Source organism: Rhea pennata, chromosome 10 (genome assembly GCF_028389875.1).
Source record: "Rhea pennata isolate bPtePen1 chromosome 10, bPtePen1.pri, whole genome shotgun sequence".
Classification (NCBI taxonomy): Eukaryota; Metazoa; Chordata; class Aves; order Rheiformes; family Rheidae; genus Rhea; species Rhea pennata.
Genome location: NC_084672.1, coordinates 22,248,215 through 22,266,801, shown reverse-complemented (window position 1 = coordinate 22,266,801; position 18,587 = coordinate 22,248,215). Strand labels below are relative to the sequence as shown.

Sequence of the window (18,587 nt, the reverse complement as noted above, 5' to 3'; positions counted from 1 at the left end):
CCAGCACCCAGATTGCTTGATTCAGGGAAGAAGGTGAAATATTTTGTAGTGTCTGCTTGCTTGGCACAGTTGCAGCCTGCGTAGGGTAGATTACGATCATGCCTCAGGTTAAGGGCCAAAGTCTGTGGTTACCAGAGGCAGTAACGTGGCATCAGGGTTGTGGTATTATATACCGAAGGCTTGACTAATTAATGCTCATTTTTTCATTAAAAAGTATATTGCCTCGTGGTTAAATAGATATTTATTTATGCTAGAAGCTGAGACTTGCCCAGTGTCTCCATCTCTCAGAACGCTCCCACTCACTCCTCCTCACAGCGGTCCACAGTTCCCCAGAAATGAGTTGCAATACTTCCCTCAACCCATACAAACACTTGAGAATCTGTCACCCTGTCCCAAACTCCCTGTGGCCACATGGCCTACAGCTCAAGCCTTTTACTTACCTTCCTTAATTCTACCCCCTTGGCACTTTTCTTTCCAGGAGCCCAGATTTAGGTTTTGACGCATCTCCCTGTGATGGGAACAAGAATTAGCAACGTATTAATGTCAGGGAAGCAACACTTTTAGATTAGGAAAGGATTTACCCATAAAGGATGAGATGGATTGGATAGGGCAAAAAGTTAAATCCACTGTCTAAACACCTGCTGCTACCTGGGTAGAGAAAAATAATCCCTCGCTTAAAGGGTTGGTGGATGACAAACCTAAGACCCAACAACTTGCCACAATCAGCCACTTCAAATAGCATCAGGGCTAGATTGCAAAGCAGCAGAGCTTAATTTTCATCCATAAAAGCAGGCATAACAAACCAGAACCTCTGCTCTGATAGAGCTATGCATGTTTACCAGCAAAAGAAGAGCTGGGTGCTCAGCCCAGTTGTATGAAACCCATTCACTTCTCCCCACCCTGCTGCAGGAGGGTCAGATCCCTGCAGAGGTGCAGTTCTGGGGATAGCACATAGATGTCTGTGCTGTTACAGCGTGGATACAATGGACCCGGGTATCTCTGTGATGAGAAGATGGCTTCAAAACCATGTTTGAACACAGCCAGGAAGAGAAATGCTGAGGGGCTGGTTACTTCTGCTAAAGCAACCAGATGAAACGTGCTAGAGAAAGAGCAAGCAAAAAGTCAGTACCACGTACCGGCCTCGATACACTGACTGACAACGCCCGTCGGACCATCCGCAGTATGGGTCCCTTGCCAGCAAGCAGCTCTCACAGTTGTTACGATACACCCCACACATGTCCATGGGTATCTCCACAACTTTATCTGTTGAGCCCACGTACAGCATTGCCTGTAGGAGGAAAGCAGAGTAGCTGATCACTGCAGCACTGTGTCCCAGTGCCACCTTACAAGGATCTCGGTAGAAACGTTCGCACAGGTTTGATCGCTGTGATACTGGAGTGGATTTCACCAGAGAGGCCCTCAGGCAATGCAGCCCTGTATCACTTGCCCTACTAGCTCATGAGATGGGAAGAAGCCATCCTTCCCCCATCCACCCTCCAAAGCAGTGTTGTCACCCCTGGGGTGGGATGACTGTTTGACAGTTCATCAGCCAGCAAGACCAGACAACTAGAGGAAGTGAATCCCGGCACTATGCTGGGATTTAATCCAGGCAAACAGCCTTGTTCTTCCATTGCCTCCAGGAGAAGAGATACTGGAAAGTCTCCTTTACCCACTGGCCTAAACAGAGGCACAGTTACCAGAACTGGGGACATCAGCCCAGCTGTTAGGATTTAGCAGAGTCCACTGCCTGACCACACAAACCCACCCAGAAGCCACCTCTAGATCCAGGGTCTGGCATTTGTCTGTCCCTGCCTCCCCTGTTGACTGCTCTGTAAACAACAGCCTGACCCACTAGCTTTCTTTCTGCTACAGAGCAGGCAGAGACCCACCCTCTGATGGTCCAGGATCATGGACTGGATTGGGTCCTTCTTTGGGAAGACCTGGAGCTCCATGATGTTCTGCACCCCATCTGGCAACTCCACGATCTTGTGGATGGATCCTTTGTCTGGAAAGAAGGAGCAGAGTGTCCTGATGAGCCATGCGGGGCTGAATGGCAAGGCAGAGGGACTGCATCCAGGGCTGGGAAAACCAGGCAAAATTCAGCTCTGTGATTTCAGCCTGTGCTGTGGCAGACAACATCCGCCCTGCAGAGCCCAGCTTGACTGTATTCCTGAAACAGTACCCACGGGAGACTGTACCAGTAGCAAGGAAACACAGCTTTTCTTGGAAGGACCTTGCTTGTTTTGCTACGAAAATAACCTTGCAAACAATAGCGCTTACCACAGCACAGCCTTACATCCTCCAGCCCGCAGCCACGAGGAACTGATTTTCCCTGTCGCCTCTCAGGGCCTGGCTACGCCTGCTTTGAGCAGCTACATTGTAATGGCCTCAGCAAGGAAAAACATCCTCACTGTCAACCAGCAGGAGGTAGAAGACATGACTCCAGGAAGCCCAGGACAGGAGATTGGAAGCCACCTTTCTCATCTCAACTGCTAGCCTTGTCCTTCCTCTCACCTCAGTGAGGGTGGGAAGCTGCCCTGCTAAGCCCTGCAGCTTGGAGCAAGCTCCATAGAGGGAATCTAAAAGATATTACAGAATCAAAGAATCAGTAAGGTTGGAAGGGACCTCTGGAGATCATCTAGTTAAAGCTTTCTGCAAGATAAATCTGAGCACAGGTAGGCCCTGATCCAACCCAGGCCACCTACTGAGACCTATCTGTAATTTTATAACACAGACTGAGAAAAAGAAGGCCCAGAAAACCCTCCAGAAGTGCCAACTTTGTTGGAGTGAGCAAACCCCAGTGCAATTCAGAAAAGGGATGAGCAGAGCTGAAGGGAGAAATTCCTCCTGCCTTCAGGGGAAGCACTGAGTGACCTAAAGGGGAATGGTTCCCGGTACCTGTTGCCAGATAAAGCACGTTGTAGCGGTGTCCATCTGCTGCAGAGACCTCGTGCACCCCGATCTTCTGATAGCGATGCTTGTTGTGGAATAAGGGGCTCTTTGTTGGGGTGAGAGGCTCCACTCGGTCCTCCACCTCTGGGTGGCTGTCGGCTATCTTGAAGGTCTCGCTTGGGGTGTGCTGTCCAGAAGAAACACACTGTGCCAAAAGATAACAAAAGCCACCATCAGAGTCAGACAGATCCTCAGGGATGAGACTTGAGGGCAAGAGAGCAATACAGGGCAGACTTGTTCCTACAACCTTCCTCACCACCTGAAATAGTTACCCAGCTCTCACCTGGCTGTTCGATGGTAGAACTGTCCCCTCACTTCTCCAAGTTACTCTAAAGACAGTAGAGGCAGAGCAGGAATCACCTCTCCAGCCTCACAGGACCCCTCCACCCAATGTGGGCATCTTTTATTACTCACTCACCTGTCCAGGCTTGACATCTGGGTTGGGTCCATTATAGCCTTTGAGTTTGGATGTCCGAAATACATTGTCAATGTCCCTGAAGGAATAGACACAAACAGCAGAGCTTCCCCTGTTGACAACAGGGCAAAGAGAAGGTCAGTGAGATGCTGCCATCATCCCTGTGGATAGGGCATGGCTGTGTCAGCAGCCTTTTTGATAATGGCTGGCTGTTTTCCACCCACTAGCCTGCCAAAGAGCTGAACAAAAAGACTTAGCCCGTGGGACAAGGCCTCCTCCATTTTGCAAAAACTCTCACCATGTGTTTGTGAAGAGCCCGTAGACTTTAGAATCCCTCCAGTTACTCGAAGGGACAAAGAAGACATCCTGCAACCAGTTGAAGTTGCCCTTGGTGACTGGGTCAACACAAATCAAGCTGGCTTTCAGAAAGGTGGTCCACTTGGAAGCAGAGAGTGAGCTGGTTCCCCCTTTATCTTCCTGGAAGAGAGGGAAATCAGTGAGTTAGCATCTGGCAGGGAGGAACAAAAAGTCCCCCTGCCCAGCATCTTGGATGGAAGACTAGAAGATGTTCCAGGGATATATTTGACCCTGGTCACTGCAACAGATGTGTACCTCTCTAGCATCCCAATGAGATAGGAGAGCACTTTTTCAACCCTACAGTTGATGTGGGAGTTAGAGGAAAGGAAGGCCTGAGGACATGGCCATGTCCCAAATGAACTCTGTGGCAGAGTAGAGAACTGAGCAAGAGGGGCCAACTCATGTACTGACAGCATCAGGTTTGCTAGTGTGTCCATTTGCCACTCCTGCAACACTCTTCCCTTCCCACCACACACTGCTCACGTGTACCTTACACAGCTGGGCCACTCGGGAGATGTTTCTGGGTGCCTCGGGACTCTTATCTGGATTGTCTTCACGGAAGAAGTAGTAAATCTTGTCCTGGTGAGGTTCTTCGTGCCGCAAAGTGGTAGCTTTGACAAACTGGGGGTCTGAAATGGGACATGAGCTATCAGAAAGCCCTGGCCTGAACATGCACATTTCAGGAATGCAAGCTCATCTGAAAGCCACCAGCTGGGAACAAACCAGTGACCTCTGCAACTAAGCAGTCACTCTTAGACGAGATGAGGAAATGCAAAGACCATCTGTGCTCCAGGCAAAGGACAGGTCTGAGCCCGTCCTCTAGACCTGACCAGTCACAGATCCCTCAGTGTAGCACATGAACACTTACTTTTCACATGCTACCTCCCCTGTGGGGTTCCCCTTCCTCTCCCTTCTCCTCCTCCCCCTTCATGAACCCATTTTCTTGAAAGCCAAGTCCCCAAAGCCCAACGAAGCCTTGGTTGCTTAGCAGCAAAGGAAACCCACTCTCCTTTCTTGCGTAGGGGAACTATAATCATACAGGAAGGCTCCCTCAGTGGGACAGCAAGCTGCACTGTTTGTGTTTCGTGTGGACAACCTAACGATGTTTTTCCTATTAATACACCACTACCACAAAGGGTATCCCCAGCAGTGGGGGAATGCTCAGGGTCCCTCCGAGCATTGTTAGTTGGTGTTTCCATGGCAGGGTGTTCTGCCTAATTATGTGTTTGGCCTCATGGCTCTGGGTACATCAGCTTTTTTTTGCTGCTGTCTTGGTTGCCCCCCTCACATGTCTCCAGATGCATAAGTCCTGTCTTGACTTAGTGTCATTTTGATTTGATTTTTGTCTTTGACAAGAATTTCTTTGGTCACTGGGGAAGCTTGGCAGAAGGCAAAGTCAACGGCTCATAGAAATGAAGGGGTGGGGGAGTGTCCCTTCCCTCTATTCCCCTCTTTTCCATGCATAGTCCAACTTCTTCCTGCCTCACAATCTCACCCTGGCTGGAGATTTGGAAAGAGTCATTTTCCCCACACCAGTCTGCCTGGAGTGGAAGAAGTTCTTCCTGTTTCCACCACTACACAGCAGCTGCTGGGCACCTTTGCACAACAATATTTCCTTCCAGCATCTGACATGGGACTTGCTTTCCACTTCTCTCCATTTCCCAATCTCCTCCCTCCCCAACCCAAGCAAGAGGAACTTGCTTGTCAGTTGTTTTGGCCCAGAAGCAGGGTTCAAATTCTCCCCAGCTGCTAGCAACAGAGCTAAAAGGGGCAGCTAGGTCCCTCCTTGCCAGCACTGCAGATGGTGACCAAATCAGCCCTTCCCACAGGTCAATCCTAGGAGTGAGCAAACCCAAGCAGGAGGCTCTGGGGCTGAGCCCCAGCTGGGCAGAGGGGATGCACCTCTCCAAGTTGTGCTCTGTACATAGCATGGCCCACAGCTGTGGACTGACAAGGAGTCCAATTTATGTGCCTGATGTGGCAAGGCAGCAGGTACCACTCCCTCAGAATCTCCCTCATACCCACTCTGCATCACAGTGTCACTTGTGTAGAGCTCTCCACCTCCTTTCACTCGCCGGAAACGTGGTATCTTGCCATTTTGTTGGCTCTTCTTGATGGTGGAATAGATATCAGGACCTGTGGGACAAGAAGGCTCATTTGCAACAGGCTCTTTCCGGAGGGGGCAGGAAAGCTTGTGAGAAGAAAGAGAAAAATCAAAAACAATCTGGGCATGTGGTCAGCCAAGAAGACTCACACCAGGCCCTCAGCCATTTCAGCAGTGGAGTTACTGCAGGACCTCCTCTTTCCTCTCCATTACCACTGCACCAGCTTCCTGCAAAAAGACTCAACCTCTATCCCCAAGACAGGAATAAACAACCTTGTGTTATACTCCATCCTAGAAGTGCAAGCATTTCTAAGGGGCAAAGCAAGAAGCACTGGGGTCGATCCCCAACTAGAGCAGAGGGATGTAGTTTCTGGAACAGCCTCAAGGTTTCCAGGTGCTCCTTTATGCTGTGGAGAGCCTAGCCTTCCTGCTCGGTGCTACTGTCGAAGACACACAAACATTCAGACTTACCGTCAACGACGACGAGGGAATTCGAGTCAGGGCTGAAAGGGGCAATACCTCTCCCATCCCATGGAGAGCCCTTCTTCTTCTGTTCCTGGGGAAGGACAGAAATTGCCCTTAAGAAGCATGATCTGCTGGGCAGTTCAGAAAGGCGAAAGCAGCCTATGTCAACCTATGTCTACCCCTGGGCCAGAAGGGATGCAGCTCTATTTGGCTGGTGCAGCTCGAACACAGGAAGTCCATGGCCCATCATCAGAAACACCAGGCAGATCCCCTGCTGCAGGGTGGAGGTGAGGAGAGGGGCATTATGGCAAGTGAACACATAGGTGGCTGGCATTGCCTTTGGCTGAGGCGTGCTGTCCCAAGCTGTCACAATAAGCTCCTAGCAGGAGCTGGCATCTGGGCACTTTAGAGTACTTGGAAAAGGAAGCAGGAATCAGGGCCTCATTTTACAGATGGAGACAGCAGAGCACAAAATGGTGAGCGCTTCGCTCTGGTCCCAATACAGGCAGCCACGTACACAAATAAATATATGCGTTTCCTGACTCCACGCTCTTCATTCCATGATTTAAACTGTTATGGGGGCACTAAAGACTCCTGAGCTCTACTTTGGCTTTGGGCCCACTCCCAAACTGTACTGCATCCCCCAGACATCTCCCAGGACTCCTCACTGTCCAATGGAGAAGACACCAGACAGAGTAGGATGACCCAGTTCTAGTCCCATCAGTCAGCCACATGCTAAGGTATTTCCAGCATACCCAGTGCCAGCAGGTAGGAGAGCAAGCACCGGTTCCACACACTAACATCCCATTTCCATGCTCCCCCAGTAATGTGAGGTAATTTTTATTGTCTTCCTAGAAGAGAAAAAAAAAAAGAACATCAATGGCTATAAATGGCAGAACACGGCCCAGCTGCTCTAAGTGCAAGGCAAAACCAAGCTCCAAGCTACATGGCCTCCTAGCTTTTCATGGGTGTTTAAACCAGAAGAGAGAATATACATTATCTCATCTGACCTTCTGCTCCACAAGTACCGGAGGATTTCACCCAAAGAGAGCATGCAAGGAGCATACACAGTCCCTTCCTGAGTGGTCCTTCGGCCCGTGTCCTCCAGCCCTCATCCATCCAGCCCCCTCCAGCTGCCCTTCCCACACTGCTTCACCACAGGCAGGACCTACTGTCTTCCGCAGAGCAGCATATGAGTTCACACAGAACAAAGCACTGGCTGTGAAACAACCTCTCAACATTTTTAGGAAGCTCCAGGGAACCTACCGGACCTCCAGAGTTCATGCACTGTCCTTCTTTTACCACAGGGAAGTCTTCCTGGAACAGAAGAGAGAGAGATATGCTTTTATTCCTTCTGCCTCATAACCGACAACAAACAGGAACTCAGTCCCACGGACCACATGCTACTCACACTCTCAGCAAGCAGGGAAACAAGCATGTTTGCGAGAGGGCCATTAGAAACTGGAGCTCAGCCCTTTTCCCCACCTCAGCATTTGAAAAACCTTGAGGAGGTTGGGCTGGTAGAACTGGATCTCTCTAGCCTTGGGGGGGCAGGAAGAAGTGGGGACGCAGGGTCAAAGTAGCAGGCCTGACTGGTAGGCAGCCTGGGCTCTTTCCCCCTGGGGCAGCAAAGACCGTAACAACTCCCAGCTCCTCCATGAAGGACCCACCCACAGTTAGTACAGAAGACTTCCCCTTTGCTGTAGCCATTGAGCATACTGATGTTGCGGCTTCCCAAACGGATGGGGCAGGCTGGGCATAGACTGGACACTTTCAGTTCTGACTTTGCTGGTGGCAAAGACATTGAGCAAGATATCCAGAATCTGGGCTGTGAGATGGAGGCTGAACATGGGGCTTTGGGGCCAAACTTGTTAGCCCAGCATCCTTACCGTGTATGTCTCGTAGGTTGCAAAGTCGTAGTAGTAAAGCTTTCCCTCTCCCCCGACAAAGATGGCTGAACTGTTTTCTTTATGGTAAAAGACAGGGTATTTCTCATTCGTGGGAAATACATATTCTCTTGCACCTAGGAAAACCACAGAGAGGAAGCTCATCAGGGAAGCCACTCACTGCGGAGAGCACGCACAGCCAGCTCAGGGTGATCAACGCCAACTCCCACACGTTGTCCTCACTGTGAGTGATGAGAAAGGCCAGAGGCATGAGACTCAGCTCGGGAACTCTGGGATGGCTGGCCCAGCACCAGGCAGGCAGGGGGACGCAGCTCCCAGGCTGAGAGGAGCGGTACTATTGTCCTGTTATTCCCTAGGAACAGCAGAGCTCCATAAATGATGGGAGCGTAAAGAGGCTGGCGATGAAGGAGGAGGAATAGGAGGGAAAACTTTGACGCAGGAGGTGCTTCCTGGAGCAAGTGCCACTTCAAGGTGATCAGCTAGGAGTAAAGGAGTTCAGCTGCTCACTTTTAGGCATATCAGAGTGCCTATCAGCTGAGAAGCAGAGATGCACTCTCTCCTTCTGGCTGGGCAACCTTCATTGCACCCTTATGCCCTCATCCCTTGCCCTGGGATGTCCCCACTGCTATGCCATGGAGCAAAGACCTTAGGCTGCTTGCTCATGGCTTCCAGGCTCCCCTCGCTTTCCATCCTCCAACAACAGCTTCAGGCAGCAGTTGCCTTGTAGACTCAGCTCCTGCACTGGCAGGCCTGCATTTTCCGTGCCCACAGCTTTCCGCCCACTGCTCTGCGACCTCACACATGCTTGCTTAGAGCTGCAAATTCTCATCTGGCTGAATGGGAGAGAACCTGCCCCACTGCCATGTAGCGGGGATCAGCTACCCCATGCTCAAGGAGTGGGAGATCTCACCATCCACTAGCGTCACACCTTTCCTCCCCACAGAGCTCCACACTCCAGGTGCTAACAAGAAACGAGCTGCAAGACCCAGGTCCCCATGTCACAATCAGTTGCTGCAGACGGGAGGAAGGACTTTTTGTCCTTACCTCCTTCCTCTTTCACCTTCTGGTATTTCCAGTTCCTGCTTCCTAAAACATCCTCCCTTTCTCTCTGTGTTGCCGTTGCAGGAGGACACTGCCAAGGCTAGCTCCTGCTGTCACGCTTGGCGAGGCTGCAAGCCCCCTTCCAGACGTGCTCTATGGATCCTCTCACCTGGGGCCTTATCTTCCTCTCACCCGAGTCCTGTGGTCCTGCATCTCCTCTGAGACGGCGTAGCACATCTGGACAGCTGTGTGCAGCCATGCCAGGGCCCAGCTCCAAGGCAGGGCCCGATGCACGCGGCACAATTTGCACCGCTGCAGGTTAGCTTGCTCCTTTTGCTGCAGCGTGCAGCAGCCACACAAGAGGGAACTGAACCGCTGAACTTCTCTAAGGGGGCAAAATCTCAGCCGAGACCACAACTGACCTCTGCTTATGTGACAGGGCCCTCCGTTTTCAAGTCTGCCTCTTTCCCCTTTTCTGAAGAACGGAGTCTCTCTCCTGGCAAGCGCTGCCTGTTCCCAGCGCACAGACGAACGCTACGTCTGCCTCGGGAGTTGGCTGCCTGCACAGACAGGCAATTAATCAGCGGCACGTGTCCCTCGCTCTCTATTTATAGGGGCGTTTGGCAGGGCAGGCAAAGGACAATCTTTGCACAGCCCAATGCTTCCTCTCTGCCCAGAGCATGCTGCGTAGGGGTCCTGCCAAGACTCCACACCCCCCTGCCTCCGGCAGCAGAGCCCAAAGTAAAAAGACATATTAGAGGACACTCAGGCTCCTGAATGCCTTATTGATTTGCGGTTTTTTTCTCCAATTCAGTATACTGGTCACAGCACCCTGGGGCGAGGAACGTCTGCACTTACGGCCGCGGGGGTGTACGCTGCCTGGTCCTCTGCCCTGCCGAAGGGCAACCCGTAGCCTTGCTGGCTAGAGAGACAAGAACCTGGCTGTGCTGCCGGCCCTCTAATCCCTGCACGGTTCACCGGTACCCAGAGCCACCCCTTTCCTCCTCAGCCTTTCCTCTCGCCCGCTCGGCCAACACCGGGTGCTGCCAGCCACCGCACCCCTCTGCCTTGTGATGGGAAACCCAGCCGGGCCCGTGGGCTCCTGTTTTGCAAGGGCACCTCGGGCACAAAGAGAAGGGGCGGAGGCGTGCCAGCAGCTTTTTGCTAGCACAGCCTGTTCAGGCTGCTCTTCCCCTCCGCCGCCGGTACCCGCCGGACAGAGCTGCTGCAGGGCAGCCAGAGAAGCCATGCTGGAAAGCAGTCCCTTGCTGCTCCCTTTGCCCTTCCCAGCACTACGGTCTCTCCTCTGTCCGACGACTCCAAGGAGAAACTCCTGAGCACGTGCTTTGCCTCCTGCACAACTTGGCATCGACTCTTCTCACAATGACTGCACAAGAGACAGTCATTTGCCTAAAAAGCCCTAAGAGCAGGTAGCCCACTAGGCACGGCTGCTAGCCCAGGCTCTCCACCACTCGCCGACAGTCTTACACAGACAGCACACGTGCCAGGGAGGAAAGCACTAATCCCCTTTCCACCAGCTCCCTGCACAGCAATCCTAAAATCCCCCGTCCTGGCCCGGCAGGCACGCAACAGCCCACCCGCACGGGAGCCCCTGAGCTCCTCCTTCCCCACTCAGCTACAACTGCCTGCAAAATCCTCCACCAGCACAGCACAGGCAGGCTTGGCTGCATTTCAGCACACTTGGCTCCTGTTTTCAGATCTCCAGACCAGCCCTAAAATTGCCACTTACCCAGGAAAACACACACCTGCAGCCATCCCCCTCTCCTATTCCTCCACTTCACCCTTCTGCATGCATCTGCCCTGCTTGAGGCTGCTAATTTGGGTTTTGTTTTGAGGCTTTTTCACAACAACAACTCTTTCGTAAATCCAGTTCGGTCAGGCCTCAAGAGCTGTGCCAACCTGCTTCGCAGCCAGGACAGCTCAAAGGGTAGCTCACAATTCTCCTCCAACAGCCAGAACAAGCAAGCCCAAAACAATCATTTGGTTGGCGCCAACGTATTATTTATCCTACTGCTCCCCAGGGACTAGATTGAATCGCTATGCTGCAAATAAACAGTTCTGTCAGCCAGGACCAAGAAGTGTGTTTGCAGTCCCAGCACTGATTTGAGTAGATCGGGAAGGAAGCTCTCTACAAGGCAGCCCTGTGAGTAGGTCTCGGGGTCTTTCTCTGCCTCTGTACCAGCCCTCTGGCTGACCTGCAAAGTTGGCCTTCACCCCCTGCTCTGCCGTAAACAGCTTGGCTTAAGGAAGTGGTTTGATCTCCTTCACCTCTGCTTCTCACCAGGCTTGCGAGGAGCAGCCCCGTCCCCCCGTGCCAATGGCCAAGCGTATAAACGCATTCAAGAGTAAGGAATGACAAGGCAGAGGGCATCGAATGACTTCACACGGGCTGCAGCTGGGTGTCCCCTGGGTGCCACATTACATGGCACCAAAGGAGGGGACGTCCCAGCGGCGGGGCCACACCGCGGCAGGTAGAACAGGCAGCTCCTGGGCTAGTCTCACGTGGCTGCTGGCTAGGAAACGACCTGTGGATGCTCCAGCCCAGACTCAGCTGCGTTTCAGGAGGCTGCAAGCGACACACCACTGCTTAGTCTGTAACCCCCAAGCGAAAGGGGTCGACCACCACCCGGGCGCACGCCTCTACCAAGCGTACCCATGCCGGACTGCAGAGGATCCGGGGATTGCTGCCAGCCTGCGAGTTGGAGAGATGCAGTTCACAAGCACCGCTGCATGCACGGAGACGGAGGCTGGATCCGGAAGGCACAAACCTGTCTTAACCGCGCACATCTCACATCTCAGCCCAAGGCTGGTTTTGACACTCTGCCAAGAGCGGATCACACTCTGCTAAGGGGAAGGCATGACCCTACCACCATCCTCTCTCCTAAGAGGAGTCAGGGACAATTTCCAGAGCCTTGCTAACCCTGCTGGGTTTCTTCGCCTGGTATTTAATGCAAACCCCACCGTCAGCACACAAAATCAATGGCACAATTGTCAATTGAAATGCTAACCCAAGTCCGGAGCAATGAATAGGAGAAAGAAGAGCTTTGTGCTTTGCAGGCAAGATGGGGAAAACCATGCCAGATCGAATAATAATAATAATATTAATGAGGGAGAGGGAGGGCGCCCAGTGCATCTCGGAGGGATGCCTGCAGGGTGAGGTAATGGAGGAGGAGGTAAAGGAAGAGGGAGATGTTCCAGATGAGATGAGAGCAGAGAGGTTGATCTTTAATACACAAAGAACACCACAGACAAAAGAGGGAGCGATTCTGCTTCAGATCTGGTCGGGACACAGCAGGGTGAAACACGCTGGCCTGCCCAGGCACAGCTTGGGCAACAGCCCACGATCATGCTTTAGGGACAAGCGAAGGAACTCTCTGGCTCCCTTTAGATCTTGGTGAAGGCCATCAGAAAGGGGCCAAGAGCCAGGGCGGTGCCTGGGATTGTGGCCCCGGTCCACACCGAGCAGCCCGTGGCCTCCCCAGAGCCACGGCTAGGTCCGGCTCTCACTGCCCCGAGGAGCGCAGCACCCCGGGCACGGGGAAAAGGCTCGTTCCCAGCCTCCCTCCCCCAAACCAGATGCCCACAACACTTCAAATAGAAAAACAGCGTGGGTGTTTGGGTTAGTCACAGGACAGCTGAAATACCCAGCACTAATCCTGGCTTGAGGGTTGACTCAGCTAGGCCAGTTCTCCTCCCCTCTGCCCTCCACTGCTCCCCTTTCCCTAGGCAAAGCCTCCAGCCCTTCTGGGATCCCGACAGATCTCTGGGATCCGAGACTCCCGGCTGCTCGGGTTAGTCACCGGCTTGCATGGCTCTGAGCCTCTGTAGCGGGGAAATCTTTAGGTGTCTGCAATGCTCGGGGAGGACTGCGTCTTCCCAAAAACGGAGGCAGTTGTCAAAATCAGCTCTGGTGCCAGCATTTCAAAATGGGAACTGAAATGGAAGCTTGAGAAAAGGGAAGGAGAGCGAGCAGCAGGAGCCTGCAGCCCCTCTCGGCAACGGTGGGGCTGGAGTTGAAAGCAAAGGCTGCCGCCCAGGGAAGCCCTTCGCTTCCTGCTCACCAGGCTCCCGCGAAGCGAGGCCTCCTCCGGACCTACGGCGAGGGGAAGCCAGGCAACGTATGGGATTCACCTGCTCACTGATACTGTCCTCCCCCAACGCCACAGAGCCCGGAAAGCATCCGTGCTGCCCTGAGTGGAAAAACGCTCCTTGCGCAGCTCGCGGAACGGCGTTCCCAAGGGGCCGGCATGGGGCAGCCTTGTTCACCCCCTACGGTCAGCCTTGGAGACCCCCAAGCCTGCCCACAGCCCCATCTTGCTCCCAGACCCATACAGTCAGAAAGGCACTAAAAACTGCTGACACAACCTGCTTGTTTTGCTGTTTTGGGATGCTTTCAGCAGAGTCAGCACAGCTGGACTGGGTCGGAAGGAGGCTGAGATCCCGCTAAACTCGTGACTTGACTCAGCTCCCTAGCAATCCGCCCGTCTCCGGGACTGGGACATCCCTGCTGACCTGCAAGGTGAACCACAAAAACCCCACGGGGGCTGGCAGCTCGGAGCGCCCCCTTCGCCATCTGCACCGCTGACGCCTGGCCTGCGAGGGATTTCCAGGCTATCAGACCAGACGGGTATTAGCAAAATCCACAAAGCTCCAAACTCCCAGGCTGGACCTCGGACAATCCCTGAAGCGACACTGGTGCGTGCAACCTCCTCTTCCTCGCTGACACCAGTGCACAAGGGGTTTGCACGGATCCTAAGCTCAGCGCCTGAGGAGCAGCCCAGCTCCATGCCCTGGACACGTACAAGCCAAGCAGAGCTCACTGCAAGAGGGAGGATGCCCAAGACTCATCCCTGAGGAGCAAAGTCCCCCAAGCAACCTCATCTTTTGTCTCTCACTCAACACAACTCTCCCAACTCCAGTCACAGGACAGGGAAGACGTTGTGCTAGGCTTTGGCACAAAGATTATGTTAAGCAGAGTATCTTCCCCTACATGCAGCATCATGATATGGCTTCTCTCCCTAGGGTAGATGGCCTGGGCTGGTTGGTGATGGCTCAAACCATCTCGCTGCAGTGCAAGTATTGCAAGCCTGTGCAGAGGAGGTGAGGTGGAAACAGGCCAGACCTGCTTCCCACCAAAATAAGGACAGAATCAAACTACCCTGCCATGCTCACTGCTTGCCTCATAGGTCTTGCACAGCTAGACCATTTCACAGCACACAGGATCGCTCAACACTGGTCTCTGCACTGACTCTGCTGCAATTACCAAAGTCATGAACACACACACAGTGCTTGGCACAACTCAAAGCAAGACTTGACCCCTTTAGGGAAATAGAGAGTTTTTAAAACCCTTTTGTTAAGTTGCCTGCATTTTCCCAAGCTATCCTGCTGTTGCTGTAGGACAGGGACATTAGGCTGGGCAATTAGCTGGGATCGCTATATGGCAAAACACGATTTAAGCCAGTGCAGCTCTGAAGCCTGGTACCAAAGCAAACGCTGCAGACCAGCCAAGGTCTCTGGAAATGTGTGTAGAAAATCTGCCCAGCAGCCCTAGAAACTTTTTTCACTGTAACACATTACAACGCCGTCAGTCGTCACCGTCACGCATCCGATTCCCTGGGATGACGCTGCCACCTGTTCTGCTGCCTGCGGGTCAGGCGGCGAGCAGGATCCTGCCTGAATCATAGCACTGAAAATGTGCACAGCTCATTCGCTTTCCTGGTTCCCTCCTTCTCCAGAGCTTATCATTTCCCCTACATCCAGCCTTTATTCCTTCCTTCCTTCCTTCCTTTCAGTATAGATAGAACAGATCACAGCACGTCACTGTCTCTGCTGCAATCCGACTGGGATTGGCTCTGACAGCGCACAGAAAAGCTTTTATGATGCTGAGTCACAGTCCGGTCACGCAGCAGGGTCACCCAAGACTCAGCCGCTACACCTTTGCGGCGGGCCTGCACCTTCGGGCACCGCGCCGACGCCGGGAGCCGACGCCGCCCGCCCCGCGAACGCGGCTCTCACGCTCCAGGCTCCCGCTCGCCACCTCGCTTTTGGGAGCACCGGAACCACCTCGACCCGGTGACCTCCATCTCTCTTCCACCCCTGCTTTCCCAGCAGCTGCATGACAAACAACCGAGCCCAGACAGCTAGACTGCTCTCCTTTCCGGCAAGGTCTAAAATTAGGATTTCGGGTCTGCTGCCTTAGTCACCTGGCTGGGTCAATTCTCCCCAGTCCCGGTCCCAGATCTGATGTCATCCTGCAGTGTCACCTGTCTCACATTTCCCCCATATGAGACAGGGAAGCGGATCTGGGGATTTTCCCAGGTGGTGCTACCACACACCTGCCCTGGGAGCCTGGCAGGGGGACAGCTTCCTGGTGGCTCCTGACACTGGAGCCTCTCAAAGGGCAATGCGGAGCATCACTGCAATCGTGCAGAGGGACAGAGCCACTGGAGCAGGTGGCACAGGGCTGCTACCAACCCTGTTTGTCCCTGGTGAAAGAGCCAGGCTGAACCACGCTGCTTCTGAAGAGCTGCATTTTTTTTCTTCCCATCTCCATGACCGAGGCTGGCAAGAAGTCAAACTGCAGTTTTAGATGATCTATAAATTCCCAGGTTGAGACGTTTCTGCAAAAGTAAGCATGGCTGTGGGTGGCTGCCGTGATCACCAAGTGCTTAGGCTTTCCTTTCCCCCTGTGATATTGCCCAAAAGGAGCAGCAACATGGCAAGAGGAAACCAGAGCTCCTAGTATGATGGTCATTTGGGCTGGGGAGGTGCCATCTCACGCTCCCCAGGTCTCTTACACGTTGGTTGCTCACTCATAAGCCATCCCATTCCCGGGGGATTAACGCCTGAGATCAGCCTGTTACGCTTCCGGGATTTGGCCTTTGCTCTGGTGATGAGGGTTTTTAGAGAAACACTTTGTCTCTAGATGAGGCGAACCAGAAGGGACGCTCTACGGTGGTTTTGCTGACCTGCCATGGAATAATTGGAGGGCTGCGAGTTGCAAGGTCTCTACACCACCAGCCTGACTCACTGAAAATTATACACTTTTGCCTAAGGGTGAAACTCAGGGGTTTCTGAGAAGGAGGGAGAAGGCAAAAGACTACGGGAAACCACTTCCTTTCCATTGCTCACTGAAAAACATGGTCCATCATTCCTTGCTCTCCTTGGCTTACACAGCCAGCAAACTGCTGCGGCGGAGGCTCCCCCTCTCTTTATTCCTCCTGCTCCCTGCTCAGAAGATGCGGGGCCCCGTGCACACACATACGTACAAAGACGAAAGCGCCTCTCGGTCGCAGCGCATCGGTTCCAGCGCTCCCCTCCACCGCACGGCCCCAAGGACACTGTTCAACGTACAAGACAGCCCTGCACCCTCTCGATTCAATCGAGGCTCCAACATCAGTCATTTCTTAAAGAAAGCAAGATGGAAAGAGTGTACCTAATAAAGCCCAATCCCCGAGAGACTGCCATTCCAAGCTTCTGAGAGCTCGCCTCCCTCCACAGTCCTTCCAGGGCCAAGTATCTCCCCGGCCCCCTTTCACTCCTCCCTGTCCCCTATCTGTTCAGCTCAGCGAGAGGTACAACAGCTGTTGGCGGACGGGAGCTGATGTTGCCTGGCTGGGAGCCGGTGCTGATCAGCCCGTTGGCTGATGCATCTCAGAAGGCGTTTGCTCTGCCTGCCTTCCCCTCCAGGTCTCTCCTCTCCCCAGCTGCTCATGTTTGGGAGACGCTTGGAGGGATTCCTTGCCTCGAACCCAAAGCCCCTCTGTGGTGTTAGACTGCAGTGAGCCGAAAGACTCCAGAACCACCGGGTAGTGAGAGTGGAAATCAAGCAGCCAGAAACAGTGCTAAAAACATCTCCTGCTGAAGTAGCACAAGATACAGACACATGTGTTTCCTGCTCCCTTAAGCACTCCATGGCCTCGTAGGGAACACGCAACTCCCTGCCACTGAGACACCTCCACCCACCTCCCTCGGAGGGCAGCTGCTGTCTGTCTGGCCACCACAACAGCTTTTCACAGCAGTCAGCAAGCTGCTGCCACGCTGCCCACGTCTCTTCTCTCCCTCTTCCGAGCGCACACAACTACCAGGAAAAACTTGACCAAACACCACTACACTCATTTCTAGCACCAACTGCTGGTGTCTAAGAGCAGCCACCAGCTACAACTAGATGATCTGTAAAGGGCGAGGATTTGGAAAGGCACCAGACGAAACCAGCCGAGTTGTAGGCATCAGTCATTTCCTACGGATTTCGTAAGTGTCTGACACCACGTAGGACAGGAAGGGCGCTGCTGGCCAGGTAGACAGCGGGTTGAAGCCAGCGCACGCTGCCTTTGTTTCCGCCGGACACTCCCACCGCCGTGTTCCCCGTACGCCGAGAGCACACGTGTACCTAGGGAGGAGAGAGTAGGCAAACAGAGAAGGTAAAGGACTTTCTCAGCAGCCTGGGAGGTAGGGGCCGTGACCGCGCTCTGCCCGTGCCCGCCGCCCCGTACGAAACGTTGCAATTTGCTTTCCGAAAGCAGCACAGCTCGGATCAAAGGGCCGGGGCGGCGTGCTGCTGCCAGGATAAGAGGGGTTGGCGCCGGGGGACACGGTGCTCTGCCCCAGCCGCACCACAGCAGCTCCCCGGCACGCGAGGGGAGAAATCACATCAAGCAGGGAGCCCCAGAAAGGCAGCTCGCTCTGCGAAGTCGGCTGGGGCAGGGGAAATCGGGGGGCCAAGAGAAGGCAAGAGCAAGAAAAGGCAAGGCGACTTGTGCCCAGCAGACAACAGAAGGGTCAACGTGAGCGTGGGAAACTGCTGCTGCCCCCAAAATAAAGATAGGTGTGGAAGCACGGGGAGGAAAAATGCAGTGGGGAAGCCTGCGTTACTCAAACCCAGGCCTGATTGCCTTATACATTTCACTCCTCTCTTTTTATTTTAATTTTGTAGCGAGTCAGAGTGACAGGTTTCATCTGTTCGGTATTTCTCATTCTGTCTCTCCCTCAAGACAGTTTGGAGACAGGCAGCATTTAATAATCTGCCAAGAGACCTCACGCTAGCTCTTCTCACATCCCTCCCCAACTGTTCCCGACTCCCTCTAAGCCAGTAAAGTCACCTTCCCGGCGCTCGCACCCTTCCTGCCCCCCTCGGAGAAAGGAGCAAGGCTATGCTGATATACCGGTAACAGCCACCTCCTCTCTGCAGCGGGACCTTTCCACCCCTCCGCCAAGCTACGTTCCCGGCCGCCACCATATGCTGCTGCTCGCATTTGGTTTGGCTTTTTCCCCCCTCGCCCCGACCGCTCCTAAAGAGCCCGCAATCATGGGATGTTCATGTGGCAGC

The 18,587-nt window shown here is 53.5% G+C and overlaps 1 protein-coding gene across 2 annotated transcripts in view; it reads right to left on the bottom strand.

The window, feature by feature from the left end:
* SEMA7A (semaphorin 7A (JohnMiltonHagen blood group)) overlaps positions 1-18,587 on the bottom strand; it is a 28,314-nt gene that overhangs the window by 2,575 nt on the left and 7,152 nt on the right. For both annotated transcript variants that reach the window (XM_062584121.1, XM_062584122.1), the window contains exons 2-13: positions 8,183-8,316; positions 7,560-7,610; positions 7,049-7,144; positions 6,300-6,384; positions 5,750-5,860; positions 4,214-4,353; positions 3,666-3,844; positions 3,371-3,479; positions 2,899-3,097; positions 1,890-2,005; positions 1,137-1,288; positions 441-508 (exon numbers count right to left, since the gene is read on the bottom strand). In XM_062584121.1, the coding sequence (XP_062440105.1) occupies positions 441-508; positions 1,137-1,288; positions 1,890-2,005; positions 2,899-3,097; positions 3,371-3,479; positions 3,666-3,844; positions 4,214-4,353; positions 5,750-5,860; positions 6,300-6,384; positions 7,049-7,144; positions 7,560-7,610; positions 8,183-8,316 (1,440 nt within the window). The remainder of the gene's footprint in view (positions 1-440; positions 509-1,136; positions 1,289-1,889; positions 2,006-2,898; positions 3,098-3,370; positions 3,480-3,665; positions 3,845-4,213; positions 4,354-5,749; positions 5,861-6,299; positions 6,385-7,048; positions 7,145-7,559; positions 7,611-8,182; positions 8,317-18,587) is intronic.